This window comes from Bombus fervidus, chromosome 9 (genome assembly GCF_041682495.2).
Source record: "Bombus fervidus isolate BK054 chromosome 9, iyBomFerv1, whole genome shotgun sequence".
NCBI classification, from domain to species: domain Eukaryota; kingdom Metazoa; phylum Arthropoda; class Insecta; order Hymenoptera; family Apidae; genus Bombus; species Bombus fervidus.
In genome coordinates this window covers 9,427,218-9,444,427 of record NC_091525.1, presented here as the reverse complement: position 1 = coordinate 9,444,427, position 17,210 = coordinate 9,427,218, and the positions used below count along the sequence as shown (strand labels likewise).

At 35.0% G+C, this 17,210-nt stretch overlaps 1 protein-coding gene across 1 annotated transcript in view; it reads left to right on the top strand.

Annotated features, from left to right (window-relative positions):
* Positions 1-17,210, top strand: part of Qless (decaprenyl diphosphate synthase subunit 1 qless) — a 51,782-nt gene that overhangs the window by 32,929 nt on the left and 1,643 nt on the right. The window contains exons 2-4 of the mRNA XM_072009938.1: positions 3,038-3,190; positions 7,881-8,014; positions 9,874-10,015. Of these exons, the coding sequence (XP_071866039.1) occupies positions 3,038-3,190; positions 7,881-8,014; positions 9,874-10,015 (429 nt within the window). The remainder of the gene's footprint in view (positions 1-3,037; positions 3,191-7,880; positions 8,015-9,873; positions 10,016-17,210) is intronic.

Genomic DNA, 17,210 nt, shown 5'->3' with positions numbered 1-17,210 from the left:
GTTGTCTAAATTTTATTGACATTTTGATCATCTTCAACTTTGTACATTTCTCAATCCCATTCAATAGGTCACAGAATTAATATTCAATCTTTAAGGAACAAATAAGTTATTTCCATAAGTTCTTTTAGTTTACACACACGCAAGATGATTAATTTATTACTGTACCGTTTAATTTATTTATGAAGGTAATCAATTTGACTTCTAAATATCTTATACGTTCGTCGATATAAGTACATAAATGAAATTGTCGTTCCGAGTTTCAACTCGTGTGAACTTTAACTCAAGTCAATAATTTTTTAAAAGTCAATATTGCGTTGATGCAATATTTCATTTGGAACTTTTTATAGCTGAATTTACATTGTCGAACTCTACTATCGACTTTCTTTTCGTCGTTGTATCTTCTCCCACCTAGTTCCTAGGATCCTAGAACAATAAGACATGCTAAAACGAACAAACTGGCTGCAGAGCTTTCTTGTTTGTAGAAGCTGTTTGTTTGAGCGCGTATCCGTAGCATGACGATAAATCATATTTTTCCTAAATTGTGAGAATTTGTGAAATACCTGTTATTTTAATACACTCTTTTTAATTTAATTTGATCAATCTTTATTTAATTTTTCAATAACGTTTATACGACTTCTACTCATTATTCCACTGCTTGGATCATAATTTACCTGAGGTCTCATCTTCTTGCCAACTTCGTGAAGATCTCCTCGACTAACAGTACCTGTGCCTGTGACTAAGACTGTCTCCTTTGTGGTCGCCGTTCACGGTAGATCAATGCTCGGTGAATGCTAAGAAATCGTTGGAAATCAGAATCGAGTTTCGATGACGAAAGTAGGCATCAATGTACGTCGAGCGAAAGAATGTCGTCCTGGCACATCGTCGCTAAAGTGGCGAGAACTGGGAAGGAGAGACGTCGCGTCGTCGCCGCGGTAGCCCATTACGGCCATTACGTGCCCACGAAACGTAAACAGTCACAGGAATGACGGATCTTGTAAATAAGCGTTACAACTTTCTGAAACGTCGTATTACGTATTCCGCGTTGTCTCGTCGGCGAGAAATCGTCGAGAACTAGGTGAATTTCAAGGGTTACCAGAGTAGAAAGACCGGAAAGAATATAGGAATGCAGGTCTCTTGCTGATTCATTCTTGCTTTAGTAGTAAGAACGATTAAATTCTTTTATGATAACAAAGAATTACCACAATCATGAAAATGATTGTACAATATGTCTGTTGTACGTTACATAGATATTTTGCATACGAGAGATCTCGTAGTCTGAGCTTGTGAAGATAAATGAGTAAAATAATTGGTCGAATTAAAAGCAACCTAGTTTGAAGAAAATAATGACCCTAGAAGAGATCCTTGCACGTATTAATTGCAGAAAAGATTCTGTATCTTTAGCTTTATAATCTACAAATTTTATACTCTACGCTTTTACAAACGAAACGTATGTTGTTGCTTAAAAATTGAAACATTTCTACTCACCGAGATATCCTCTATGAACAACAATAACTTTCTTCTCTCTTGCTTTGATTATATTAAATCAAATGTGACTAATTTTGGAGCTAAAATTTCCCTGGAAAAATATGTATATATTTTTTCAGAATCTTTTGAAAATCTAGAACAGTAAGACAATGAAATTTTGACACGTACAATTTAATTTGTTCATCAAACACGCGATTTGTTAATGGAGAGAAAAGATTGTATCATCAATTGCGGTAAAATAATGTTTCATCGTCGATTACGTGTATAAAGTTTAAAAATATTATAGATTTCGTGTAGCTCATTGAGGAAAGTAGGCGAATATCCTGTTACACCGTTCTCCAAGTAGTAAAATCAATAATACGTGCGGCAAGGCACAACAAGTAGTAATTGACGATATATGGTCAGACTAATGACGCGCCGCTACCTATTACTACTATCGTTATTACTATCACGCGATGTGTTCAACACATTCATAAAACGAACGTTCCACTAGCTGCACCGGCACAACCGTTTTATTCTCAACGATTTGCCATGTCAACATTTGATAGTTACGAGCATACGTAATTCTATACTGAATCGTTATAGTTCATGTGGTTTATTTATGTAGTATATTATCTTCATGCGTGACACAAGAATGAAACCACTTTATTAACACGATTACACGTTTAGATTACTGTTAGCTACTGGAAATATAATTATATGATCGTTCAAGTAGCATAAACTTTATTTGCTTTTTTGTAGTAGTATGTACCGTGATTATTCGATAAACATTTATCTTATTAATATTTGTCGATATAAATAGGAAATTATTACGAAAGCATTAGGAAAGGAAAATTACTGATATTATTTTTATATGATCGTTCAAGTAGCATAAACTTTATTTGCTTTTTTGTAGTAGTATGTACCGTGATTATTCGATAAACATTTATCTTATTAATATTTGTCGATATAAATAGGAAATTATTACGAAAGCATTAGGAAAGGAAAATTACTGATATTATTTTTTAATTTCTTCTTCTTTTTTTATTTTTATTGGGAATTAAGATAACGTTGTATACCGACAAAATATGTTCTTTTATGTTTTATAATTCTTCTATCTCGTGGAACGTGTATTCAAATTACAATAATTGTGATGCATTTTAGTTTTAATGATATTACATAGTTAAAGAACGATAATGTAAAATTGTTGAAGCGTAAATAATTCTTCACTTGGAATTTCGAATTTTGATAAACGAATTTCACTGAAATTATCGATTTCAATTGCAATAGAGAAATTTCTTTCGCAATTTTAACAAAAATACAATATTATACTTTCCTAATATTAATATACTTATAAAATATTTCACATGAAAAATAAAATATTTCATTTTACAATTGTATTTAATACATTTTAATAAATACTCATACTATGTCATCCGAATCCTTTATAGCCACTAAGACATCAAACAACTTATCCCAATTCCAAGTCAGATCTTTCAAATCACGTTCAGGCTTTCTATCGCGTGTGAGATCTTCCCTTCCATTATTAATGAATTCTTCTTTTTCCATGCAGAGTAGAACGAGCACGCGGGACTGCAGGACGAACGTCGCAAGGATGATGAGTTCCATGCAGACACAACTGCCTGGATCCTTGCACGATTATCAAGTCGACCCTTACCGACTTCTCGAAGATGACCTTAAAGATGTCTACGACAATATACGAGAGGTCAGTTAATATGTATGATTACAATAATCCTTCATGATCTGCGCAATAACATCGTCATACTAATTAAAGACTATTTCTTCTTTCCTTTTATGTTTTATCGAGATATTACGCGTTTCATGTATTCACTTTCTATAGAAGAACGCGCGTCTCTCTGCAGGCAGACCAGTTTAGTTAGCCGGGAAAACATGGAAGTCGGATTCCTTAGACAGAACTATTATATAGTTTTTTGCGAGGAATTCCAACAGAAATTGGCAAGAAAAGTTATATGTTTGAGAAACAGCTATGAAAGAATCAGGGAAATTTTAATAGTGATCGCGCAGCCGTCAGTAATTAACCACTGTTGCTAAATAACTAGCTTTTTTTATTTATATTACAAAATTCTCGAAATGATAATAGTTAGATATAACACAGTCCTACACAATTTTCGTTGTACAAATGTATAACCATGTAATAGTATGTGTAACGGTAGGTGTAGAAGATTTATAACATGTGTTAAAGTAGTAAATATCATTTCTAGCCATTAATTTGCCATCGATTCGTACATTTTTGATCCACGTTTCTCGAAGGTTTCGAAACATCCATTATTAAAATCCTTGTTGAGGATGGCTCGAGCGTAAAAAATTTCAAAAGGTGCCGCGGATACCTTGAACGAAATCAACTCGACTCTCCGAATAGTTTATGTCGCGCAACGAAATCACGATAAATTTCTCTCGACTTCGCAAGAATCCGCAGTCTTATCCGCTCTCACATATCGCGTTTCCTCGAACCAAGTCCAACAACTCATTGAAATCGATTTCCTGCTACCATTTTCGGTACAAACAGTATCGATTCGCCTCGAATCGCCAAGTACTTCCGTCACGGAATTTCAACAGGAAGAAGGTGGTTCAAATCCGGAAGAGAAGAACGCCAAGTATCACGCGTAATCACCCGTACAAGGGAGAGTATATGGATCCATCGATTTACGTCATCGTTGTCATCGGACTTTCCTTATTGTTATAAGATATGGTAAAATTCCTTCGTCGAGAATATGCAAGCAAGCAGTTCAGGAAATTGAATCATTCGTGCGATAGGAGTTCGTTGATTTCTACAATTATTTATAATTGGAGAGTTCGTAACATTAACGATGATCGATTCTTGTCAATCGTTGTTTTTTTTCTACAAGTATTGTATTTGTAAACACAAGGATTAACGAAGGATTATATTTTAATTAGAGATATACACTACACTATATCACTTTATTCCTATCGTATTGCTATTTCGTTTATCAAACAGTCCATCCATAATCATTAGTCGTTGAATTTTCCATTGACCTGTCGATCGTAATTTTTCTTCTCTCAAAAAATTGGATTGTAGATGATTAATGTCAATATCTCGATGTCTTAATTGATTTAATATCTACGTATATACGATAATTTGAAGATTAATTTCATTTGTCTTTTTATTTATTGTTTTTCGTCGCATCCCCTGGTAATGTATTAATAACTATAATTACGTGTATTTAAATAGTATTTACAGATTTAATTCGGCACGGTTGGCTTACTTAGTGCCGTTAACTAGCAAATAATTAGCTAGCTATTAGCTGGTTTGGCGGATTAGTGTACAGTTTTGTATACTTCTATAGGCGGCACAAAAGGTCTTTTTCAATTTGAAGATGAATATTTCCTGAAAATATTCTCGGTAACAAATCATCGAAATAATTGAATTGTTGGAAATACCGCTTATGTGAATTATCTATGCAGAATCGTTTAGCAACACGCAATTATAAATATTTATAGCAAAGAACGGTGTTTTCATGAATAGTCGGCTTGTGTCTTCGAACGCCTAGCGAAAGCTGCCCGCGACTTCACGGTCTGCATATATGGCCGAGAGTAGAACTTTTACTTATAGTTGACTGTTTAGGTTCTACAACAATTGTATTTGCGTATGCACGTGCAAGCGCGTTTAGAAAGCACTTTTTCTCGCCGCGACAATGGAACGTGATAATACTGACTCGCCACGCAATTACGTGCCATCGTTGTCGTGTCATCCTTGTACCAGGTTTTTCGCGGTTAATTTGCTCACAATCTGCGTACGCTTGTTCCATTGAATGAATTTAGTACAGAACTTCTTATAGTACGTACGAAGACATTTGTGAATGACCGTATACTGTTAATTTTCGTTATATAATTTTTATTCTTTTATATTGTTACATTAATTGTAAGGAATTGATTGATTAAGAGAAGACATAAAGTTGAACGTATATCGCAGAGAGAATTCGTTATTCCGTAAGTTTATGTTTTCGTGACAAAGTTACAAGAACGAACATTTATCTTAGCTTTTACGGAAACTTTTTTTTTTTTTTTTTTTTTTTTTTTTTTTTTTTTTTTGTAGCGAAAAAGAGTATCGAACGTGTCTCTGAAATAAATCAAAAAGACACAAGGATTAGAATTATTGTAGATTAGCATGTGAGAAGTACGAAGTTCCAGAACGTTGCTTTTTTTTCTCTAAGAGAAATTGTAAAAGGAGGCAGGAGGAGGTGCGTGAGTACCTCTGTCTTCCGCTTCTTAAGAGTAGAACGTGGATTCGTCGGCTCTAATGCGTCAGAAGAATGCGACTTTTCGTTTCGCTCTACTTTCTTCGGGTTAATAGACAGAGACACAAATTTCAAACGCGACGGATCGAATATTTCGTTCCAAGGAAATTTACCATCGATTTTATCCATATGTTGAAAGATTCTGTAAAATATTCACGAGATCAGTCAGCATAATGTCTTCGTAAATTAGTTAACGCAGGATATTTCCATACTATTCGTTACAAACTAAATTTAACGTTATTTATACGTTTATTATACGTTTCACACGAATCTATATTAACCTTAACATAAATTCGCATAATTTTTTCGTGTGAGAACGTGAGAACTTCTATTAAATATTTGTGAGTTCAATGAATATTCTTCAAATTCTGCCGATTGTGTTGAAATTTTAATTTATTATTTAAAATCGAATACTACTATGATCAAGAAACTATATAATCTTGGCAAATAAGTAATAATTCTTCGTTCAAAATCACCGATGAACCTACTTTCGACATTTTCCACAGTTTTGCATATTACGTACGTTTTCTGGCTTTCGGCATCTGCAAGTCTCTCATGAATGCTAAAAATCTCGCAATTCGCTGGCCATAAAAAAAATTTCGAAAGTTCAGAGGGTAAAGCTCGAAGTGCATTGGTCCTTACATGGTGAACTTCCGCTCACGTGTGCGAAACGATCACGCGGAAAGTGTCTCTGACGTAAGCTTGCGAAACGAGCTCTGGTAACGACCGTTCCTTTCGACTTTGGCCAAATTCCAGGACGAACTTTCAGCCGTGTATCGAGGTTGGAATTCAAAGCGAATCGGTCCTCGCCTTTTTAGCCTGCTCGACCTCTTCCTTCTATCGGGTGCTTGCAACAAAGTCCGTCGCCTGTGATTCGTTTCGTCACGTATGCTTCATCATCATCGTGTTATGGGCATCGATTGTCTATGCATGGCCCAACCAGTCGCTGATAAATCGCTCTGGAATAAGATATGTAACGCCTGTATTGAATCGAAATAAATGTGTAACGTCGAACGAGGACCGATTTGCACGAGCTTGTCAGCTGGAACGGTATTTCGAACAGACGTTCTAATATCACGTTCTCCTTCGCGGGAGTAACTGAACTATCATTTGACGCAGAGACTGGGTCATTGACTGGCGATATTGTAACGCGATAATGATGATAATTAGGATAAAGGTAAAGTGCTATGGTTAGAAAAGGCACCGGTGCTATGCGTTTGTTGTTAGAGACGGGATATTTAAATTGGGATTAGAAATGTTATTGTATGCGATAGAGTCTCTTGTATTTTTAAGCTTTCACGAATCTTAAGCTCCTTTCCATCCTTTTGTTTTCTCTTCTTTTTTAAGCTTTTTTATCTTTTTGGACTTTTTCGTTTCTTTTTATATTCGCCTCATTATATGTATGTATGTATTTCATTAATTTAAAAAAATTTTGCCTACTTGCTGCAAAATGAGATTGATCTACGTATATAGATTTCTCATTCGCCTTCTCATTCAACCTCAATACATATACGATAAATTATTACACACGTCGTTATGTAATTGACGTAAATGGCAGAATAAAAAATAATGTAAATTATTTTGAATTAAATTATTTTGAAATTTTAATTAACCTGTAACGATTATGGTAATACGACCTATGTATCATCAATTATTTAAAAACAGTGTTAAATAACCAACATTATTGTAACATAGTTCAAGGTTTTAGATCTTATGAATATTCCACTCGCTCGTGTGCATATTCAACATAATATAATATTACAGGGCTTATCATAAGGCCAGCTACTTACAAATGTGACAAAATCTAAGTTAAGCATCATTTTTTTAAATTGTAGTTCCATTTACGATAGAATTTTATGTGCCAATAGATTTCAACGATGGCAGAAAAATGATAACAATCGAACGATCGTTGTAAAAGCGATTTTGAAACGGATTAATCACGACGGGATTAACATCTAAATTAAATGAAGTAAAGTGAGTAAAGCGACGATTTAGCGGAGCAAACAGATGGATAATTTTAACAAGAAACGAACAGAAGCGTGTCGCGGCTCCTTTAACATTCACGGGTGAATTCCTTTTCACCGTTCGAAGTCAAGGTTACGTTTGCTATTGTTGCAGGTACTCATCAGGAACACAACGCTAAAGGAGCTACAGAATATAGCGACGTACTACTTCGACGGTACGGGAAAGGCGTTGCGGCCGATGTTAATAACTCTCATGGCACGGGCTATCAATTACCACAAGGAAAGAAAGTGAGTTGTGAGAGGCACGCCTCTGTGCGGATTCTTACAAGTTCGTCGTCGATAATCATGTGAATTTTCTCAATCAACCAAATTACGCCTAAACGAATTATATTCCAACGAATCCGTACTGTTCAATTCACCTCATCGAGAGGATTTTCCTTCAGAGCTGTAAAACAGGGTAAAGGTTGGCTCAATGAATGAGCAATTTTTGTTTTTTGTTGCACAATCGGTAATTATAGTTTTATGAGTCATTGACGTTGCGTTATTTCGAATATATGCTTGTTAGAAAATATTTATAAGAAGATTTCCTATGTATCTATCTGTAAGAATAACCACGACCATCGCAGGATTAAATAAAGATTATGGTTCGATATTAGTAACGCATTGTACAAACGGCTGCCAGAAATCTCTGGCTAAAGAAAATCTGTTACATAGCTTACAAAGTACGATGTTGTAGAAACTTTTGCGAGAAGAATGCCTATCAGTGTATATTTTAAATTATTGATACGTACATGCCTGTCAGGGACATTCGAATGGCTGAAATGCCCATGTGCATAAGTCGACAATTTTTATTTAAACTTGACTATGTTGCACGCGAACATTATTTCAGAGAGGATCGTTGTTTTTAAACAATTATTTATATATAGAGGATACTGTTGTACTTAATATTATTTTATATTTTATTTTGATATTATTCTAATATTTTTGGAGACGTATTCATTCTTAAAGCTACTAGCGAGGGAAGATTCGTGCCATTGAAATCTCGTGACACCTGAGTTGTACTTTCGAGAGAAAGAACGCAACGCGACTTATAAATTTGATTTTTACTGTTGGAGTCGTGAAATTGAACAGTGCAAAATGAAAAAAGAAAAAGAAACGTAGAAAACGGCAAATATAATAGTCGATGTACATGGTTTATTATTATGCCATGTAAATATATGTTAATAGAGGCGTGCTTTTTCATTTACCGATGGTCGCAAGAAAAAGTAACTTCGCCGAACGTTTAGAAAGCATCGAAAGAATGCGACTGGCTAGTCTCCTCTCTTTCTAATTCATAAATCGCTTTGAAAGTAATTACTTGTCGTTGTGTGGTGAACTGGCTACAATGAATATGAATGAGATGTCCCGTGAATGAGAACTAGTGTAACGTACGCTATCACATATGCTTGAAGAATCGTAAATAGTGGCGAGCGTGACTTCGCGGTGCAAGATGTGCCAAAGATAAACCCACGTCTCACGAAAAGATCTATATAATTACTTGTCAACGACTTATACGATCGACTCCTTGATCTTTGCTCGATTGTTCAACGATCTAACGAGTTCATTCACTGTAATACATTTTATCCAGTAGTCACATGTAAAAATTTCGCGTTATGAATACCAACACGTATTTATAATTTTCTATCGTTAAATCGAACCATAGTTGATCTTACAATCGGGCCTCTGTAAAAAACCAAACTGATCAAATACGCTTTTATACATTTCTTAACTTTTCTATTTGCGTAAACAAACGATCGGCGTTCAGCTTTTTGAAAAAATGAAAAATTACTTACTTCTATAAATTTATTTGGTATTCGTAAGCCGGTGACACAAATAATCGTAAATTCTAAAACGAACGTTAAAGAATATTTGTAACATTCATCGTGTGTCTCTATTCTTTTCTTTTTCATTGACAGAGTCGAATGTGGCTTCTGGGCGATTCAATTAATAAGATCTACTTATATACTTAATTCTTTAAGAATCCAGTTCTTCTTGAAATTCTATGAGAAAAATTGCTTTTTATTAATCGTGACTAATAGAAACTCGACGCGTAGATCAAAACATCGAAGCAACAAAGGATTAAATCAAGGATGCTCGATTGGTTTCAGTGTTCTCTTGGACTCGCAGCGACAAGTGGCGATGATCACCGAGATGATCCACAACGCTTCCTTGATGCACGACGACGTAATCGACCTGCCAACCTTCCGCCGTGGCAAACCTTCTATCAACGTCGTCTGGAATGAAAAGAAGGTAAGTGAAACAACCCACTTCCACGTTCAACCAAAGTCCAAGCTAAGTAAATACAGGTAAAATCTATGGTTCGAAGACTCATTCAAGATTCATTCCCCTCTCCCCCCCTTTTTTCTATAATATAATCAATGACTAAACGTTCACTCAAGATTAGTGTGCCTTGAAATATGAAATATTAGTATAAAGATAAATCATTATAATGATTTCATACTTGAAAAAGTGAACGACGAGTTCCCAGGTAATCGTACTGTTTCTATCTTTCTCGTGTTTCCTAGTTCTTCCTTTTTTTAACGAAACGTATCGACCTGTCGATTTCTATCGGACCGTTTGAACATCTTGGACACGTGGACATTTCGTACGACGCAGCATGAATTTCGATATCTTCTCGTCTATCGGCCGGCTCGCGTTGATCGATGGAAACTGAAACTCTCTCTGAAATACCGTAGGAGTGAGAAAGAGAGAGAGAGGGGAAGGAGGCTAATGCGATTCATGACTGTACTGCGCTGACCGTGCACGCTTTCCTGGCCTGGAAGCGGAAACGGACCATCTTCTTTCGGCTTACGTATGATCCTGTGACGAGATTTCAAAAAGAGGAGTTGACGTTCAGTCGCTTCCTATCGACGCGCGGAGAAAATTGGTTGCGCGATTAATGATGCATTAGAAAGAGTAGAATGAAATTAATTTGAAAGTTGATCACCTTCTCGATTAGGTTTCCTGGTAGCTATCTGGTATTAGGGCCAAGAATCTACTTGAACGCTCTTTGTTTCACAATTGCCTAAAGAAGCGAGGAATTCTTATTACGACTTTTACGAAAGGTTCTTATTGTTAGACCGCGGATGTTCATGTATTGATGAAATATTTGAAGATGCGAAATTTTGCGGAATACACTGCGATATAATGCGGAATACAATGCAAAGAGATATATAAAATGTGCAAAGTAAAGCGCGTATTATAGTTATTTAGTGAATCGTTATTTAGATTTCTTTCTTTTTTTTTTATCAAGTTTTTTATCACACAGGGTTCTTATCGCGATCTTTTCGTAAGATGAATAGAAGACGTGTCCTCGAAATATTTTTATAGAAATTGATGGACTAAAAGGGACACATAATGCACTACAAAAGGGTAACTATCGCCGTTAAACCATGAGATTTTACGAAATCGGCGCATGCATAGTTTCATAGCTTCAGCGAAACTCAATGTTTTAAAATTTCCAAACGCTCCGATCTTACCTGTGGCTGTAATATCGTACATAATTATGCCTTGTTACAAAATGTCTATGTCCGCATGTGAACGTGAGAAAGGTTGCAGATCGTTGGGAAGTTGGTCAAGAATTCTTATTTAGTCGAACACTGTAAATTTCAGAAATTGCTTGTGCAATCTGCGACGTTTGCTGTAGGAACACCTTAATTATCCAACAATATGGCATAATTCGATATTAATGATATAAATTACGATCGTTAATTAGTCAACTGTTGCGATAGCTCGACCAGGTAAAAAAGGTTGACCAGGATGATTTACAAAATTCATGGGTCGAACTAATATTTATTTTAGAGATCTTTATTTCTTTTTTTTGTGTGTGTGTGTGTGTGTACTTTAAAACTCGAATACTTCTATCTTAACCATTGCAAAAATGATTTAACTTACACTAAATATCTATTTGCAACTTAAATTATCTTTAAAGGTTACAATCCACAGATTGAAAATCCAGAGAAATGATCAATGTGATCGTTAAGACGCAAAATACAAACGATTTGTCATTGCCAAAAGAAGAGTTGCGATATTATCGTAATAATCTACGAACTGTTACATCAATCCAATTGGGCAATGCCTAAACGAAGTACACGGCACACATAAGAAGAATGAAGATGTTGCGTTCACCTGTATTCGCACTTCAGCGATAGGATCAATCTTCTTTTTGTTTTACATTCTCAAGAAATTTCTTCTGGATTTCTCATCGTAAGAAATATTTTTTAATGTCCATGATTCTCACAGTAGAAATCAAACGGGCTATTAACAAATCATGGAAATTACTTTTATTATTTATAGCGCATAGCAAATTTTCTCCTTTAGATCTCCAACCCTAGGAAATATTTTTTAATTTCCAAGGTTTTTACGATCGAAATCAATTGAACTATTAATTAGCTACTTTTATGTCTCATAGTGCGTAACATTATTTCTCCGTGTATTAGTCGCGTAATGAGTAAAGTAAATAAAATACAAAATAAGATAGTGACACTCACAAGTATCATAAAATATTATTATTATCTAGGCTAATTACGAAAGCTAACTATAAAATTCGGAACAAAAATCGCAAAGTCGTATCATCGCGATTATAACGGCGTTAACTTTTGAGCATGTTTGAAAATTCCAACATTAAATTTCGTTTCGCAGCTGGAGAAGTGATCGATCGTGCGCGATCGATAGAAACGAGTTCACCGCGTTGTAAACACATGTGCTAGGTATAACGCGATTTGTTAGGAAGTTTGAAAAGTGTGACGGCCTTGACGAACGAATTAACAAGTTGCAAAGAAATGGAAAGCCGTCGAGATGGCTACGAAAGTCGCCCACAGAACACTGAAAGGAGTATTGGGCTAACAAATTGCGTAACACCGGTGTATTACCGGGACACTAATTGAAGGAGCTGTTGCGTATGTATATACGTATAATAGTTATCGCTAGGTTACATACAGATAACGAGGCCGTGAACAAAGTAACCTCGAGTTCTATATTCTGTAACTGTTACCATTCGAAGAACATTTTTTCTCCGATATGTATCGATTTCTACGACCAATTGTCGTTTGTTTCTCTTCGCGACTCGTGAAAATTCATATCTTTACGAATACTATGGAAAATGGAGAAACAAAACTTACATAGAAGTATCATCTGTCGTAACTAGAAGAGATCTTGTACACCTAATTTTGGATATTATGTATATTCTATACGTCACTGCATATTTGAATTTGCTAATTTCTAAGTGCACAGATGAAAAGTGTAAATATTATACAAAGATAAGGAAGAGTTATTATACAAGTTAAAAGGAATGTTTATTACGGTCTTTGTATTTTGTTACTCAAATGGTAAAAAATTACTTTACACCTACAGACACATATATCTTAAAGTACGCATTTTTATCATTCTAAAAATTTCTTCCAAAAATCCCAGAAAATCAGAAGCACGCGGTTCGCCGACCAATTTTCTACTCGTCATATTCCAAATGATAATCGGAGCGCCTGGCTTTCTGAATTGCCAATTCCCGGCAATTAAACTCGAATCCCCGCGCTACAATACACAGTTCGTTAACTCTATTAAAAGAAGCATTCCTTTCTTCCGGAAAAAAACTCTACTTACATATACACCTTCATTTCTACGTACACGTATATCTCTGCATTCTACGTCTATATTTTTACGATAACTGTTCGATGACGTTAATGAAACCTCTACGTGGCACGATTATTTCGCTATTTTCAGGCAAACCAGCTCTGTCATAATTCGATTTCTTGGCAGCGATAATGGACGGCCGATAGTTTCGATCCGTATCATTGATCGAAAGTTATTTCCCGAAGGAACGTATCAGACTTTTCGTTAGCTGGGGCTGCGCCCTGGTGCACACCGCGCTGATTCACGTTCGCTTTGCGAAACTCTCAGCCTTTCGCAATAATCGTCGGTACGTCGATAAAGTGGCGAGAACACGGTGTTTTCGAAAGGAAAGCTCACGGCCGTTTTGTTGGGTGACATGCGTGAAAAACAAGCGACGAAGATGCCGGATGTGAAACTCGAAATTACGACGCGTTCGTCTCGAACCATTGTCAGGCGAGACAACGAGTCGAAACATTTCCTGGAATTAGTTACGATGGAGTTAGTACTAAGATCCATTGGGTTTCAGTTGATCTCTAGTAGCGCTTTTTCTTTTTTTTTCTTTTTTTTTTTTTTTTTTTTTTTTAGATAGTAAAGACGAGTTAGATTATTTTTGCGATACAAATTACACAGAGAAGAGGTTGTTCTTTTTAAGTTCTTGTCAAAAGCGGGAGAAATAACTCGTAGTGGAATAGATGACGGCGAAGATGGTTCCAGTGTGAATGTAAAATTGATAAATTATATTTGGAAATGCGGAAATGTTGAAGTGGTTTGTTTAGGAAGGAATAAAGGTACGTTTCCGTATAGAAAACTAGGTTTTTAAAAAATTTGATAGAGATAGTAGCCAAAGTGGGCGAGCTTCAGCGAACGAGATAATTGTTTTCTAAAATATAGTCGCGTTCGTTCTATTCTCGTAAAACTCCCTTTTTACAAAACTTCCTTTTTTTTATAAAAGATTTATGAAATAACGACGAAGGGATTATAAAATGTATTGTCTAGTTTTCGTAGCTATTTAACGAATTTTATTTGGAGATTGTAAACATACATAGGTCGAATATTCTTGAGGGAATTTTATTCCAAAATTCGAAACTTGTAAGATGTACAATTACTTCCTTCTTTTTTACGAAGAACATAAAGATTTTAATCGCCGTGATTTTTATTGTTAAAATAACATTTGTCGACATTTCACGCGGCCTTCACCGTCCAATTCTATTTAAAGTTAGGGCTTCGCCGAAATGACATGACACGTATTGAATATTTGATATACAACATCGTACGTTCACACTGATAGGCTCTTAGAATATTTCGTTCCCGCATAATCAACGAGTTCTTCTCCCGTTCTTTTTTTTTTCCCTTTTTTTGCTTGCGAAAGTTTAAGGTGAAGAGACGGAACTGAAAAGAAACAAAATTTAACCATTTTGATTTATATTATTCATCCTAATTTAACAGGGCATACTAGGAGTCTAAAAACATGTAAAATACGTGTATAATTATTTATGTAATTCCTGTGAATATTTTAATGTTTAAAATTTATAAAATTCCGAAAAATCCTACACATATAATATCTTGAATCTCTACGTTGAAGATCGATTGTTAATTATTCGAAAAAAATGTAATGTCAACGTTATAATTCAATCATTGTCTGTTTATGGTACAGCAAATTAATATTTCATCCACATTGCTAACTCTTAACGAATTTATTAATCGATTCTTCTTCAGACTGTGGCTTTTCAAATGTAAATTATTTTGTTGTCATTTTCTTATTTAGAAGATTTTTAAATTTCACAAAGACATTGACAAGATAATATAATTGACATTGATCTCTCGGTCAAATTGTATGCTAATGATTTTCTTTGAAACACGAAACATCTTCTTCTCGATCGAAGCTAAAGCGAGATCGAGACGTAGGGAAATTCGAAGTCCGCGGCATGATTGACAACGTGTTAATTTCGAAATAGAGGCAACGATTGTAATTATACATTAGAGAGATCACAATTGAAATGATCGTCCTTCGCGTTAATCTTTTCCATGTATTTTCCTATTTCAATTGAAGAAACCAGGTAAAATATCTTGCATGCCGTTGTTCTATTCTACGTGGCTAGAATGTCACTGCAATGCAAATAAGGGCCAGAATAGCACACGTTAAATCGTCGAATAGTACAATAGGTCGTCGACGACGAAACGACCACGACATACGTTTCGATTTCGATGCACATGCTTGCGGTTATCCCGGTGGTGAGCAAGGAAAACCGCCAATGAATATCCGTCGTATCCAAGCTACAATACTCTGAAACCTTTGATTTCAAATAGCTTTTAACATCGGCAGACGCTATTCTCTGGTTTCCTGGCGTCACTCTGTATCTGATATTCTAACCGCGTTCGACAGCTTCTTTAACGCCTAATTAACAACAATAGTAAGATTTCTTCCATTTCTTGCTAGTCAAAGGATCATTTTTATCTTGTTACTGTACGTAGTAGCATTATGGATCGAGCCAAGCTCGATCCAATGGACTGGAGTACTAACTCGATAGTTAACAAGTTGTAGATAAATAGTCAATAGGAAGTACTTAAAAGACATTGAAATCTCTTTAGGTTGTGTCAATTTTCGTAAAGTATTTCTCTCCAAAAATAGGCAGTTAACGCTTTGCCTAATAATCATTCTTTAAGTAGCTGTTTGAACGATTATGGGCTATTTGTCATTGTAACTGATGCGAAATTATGTATTAAATATATTAGAAAGCTACACAGTCTGAAAAATTTTAAAGCTATAGTCAGCGTGGAATTTAAACGTTTTATAAATCTGCCTTTATTAAATTTTAATGCCATACCAGAATAGTGAAAAATTATTAATTTATTCCTAAGTTGAGATTATTCCGTGTGTATTTTATGTATTATGTATTCTTGTTTTATGTATTATGAAATATCAAGAATACAGAAAATTTTGAGGATAAATCGAATAAAAAAATACACAATAAGCACAAACCATACATGATGCTATATAAATGGAAATTCAATTTTGTATAAATTATACTTTCAATAAATATTTCGTATGTTATATTTTGTAATATTCTTCTTGATATGTGATGTAAATGAAGAAACGTTTAGGCGAACGTTTCTTTCTTTCTTTTTTCAGTAGAATCATAATGAAAATCACTTTCTGACGTGTTTGAAAAGTTTTTCACTATATTCGTTCATTTTACGCTTTCTGTGTACGCTTTTACCTTAATCGTAGGCCCAAACTGTGTACATGTGTAAGACTAACAAAAGAAAGTGGCCTCCTCTCGCATTGCCGAGCCTCGATTACCCAGTAAGATCATCGAGTTGTTCGTATAAAACCAGACAAGTGGAAAGATCTTTATTGCGATAAGTTAATTAATATGCAAACGTATCTCGATCAATGTGGACCGTTTTGATGTGCTATTTAAATAAAAAGAAGAGAGGAGAGGGAACTATTACGAGAGCAAATGCACGTGTCATCCTTCAATATCGAACATTTGCCAGATCTAACTTGTCTGCTTCTATTTCGAAAGATATTCAGTGAAAGGAAACACGTTCTTTAATCGTGCATAGCCGTTTCATCTTTCTGAACTTTTACAACCTACGAAAGGCTCACAATTTATCGTTAATAATACAATGGAAACTGAACGATAAAATTATCTGCAAAATCTTCCGGAATTTACAGTATATTTATTTGTATATTTATAAATTTATAATTAGATATTTATAAATAAATAAATATATATATATACATCAAAGTATATTATTTGGGAAGATCTTGTTTTCAAGTCATAGTATATTATCTTCGTTAATTGTCTTTATTGAGCGACTACGCATTTTAGCA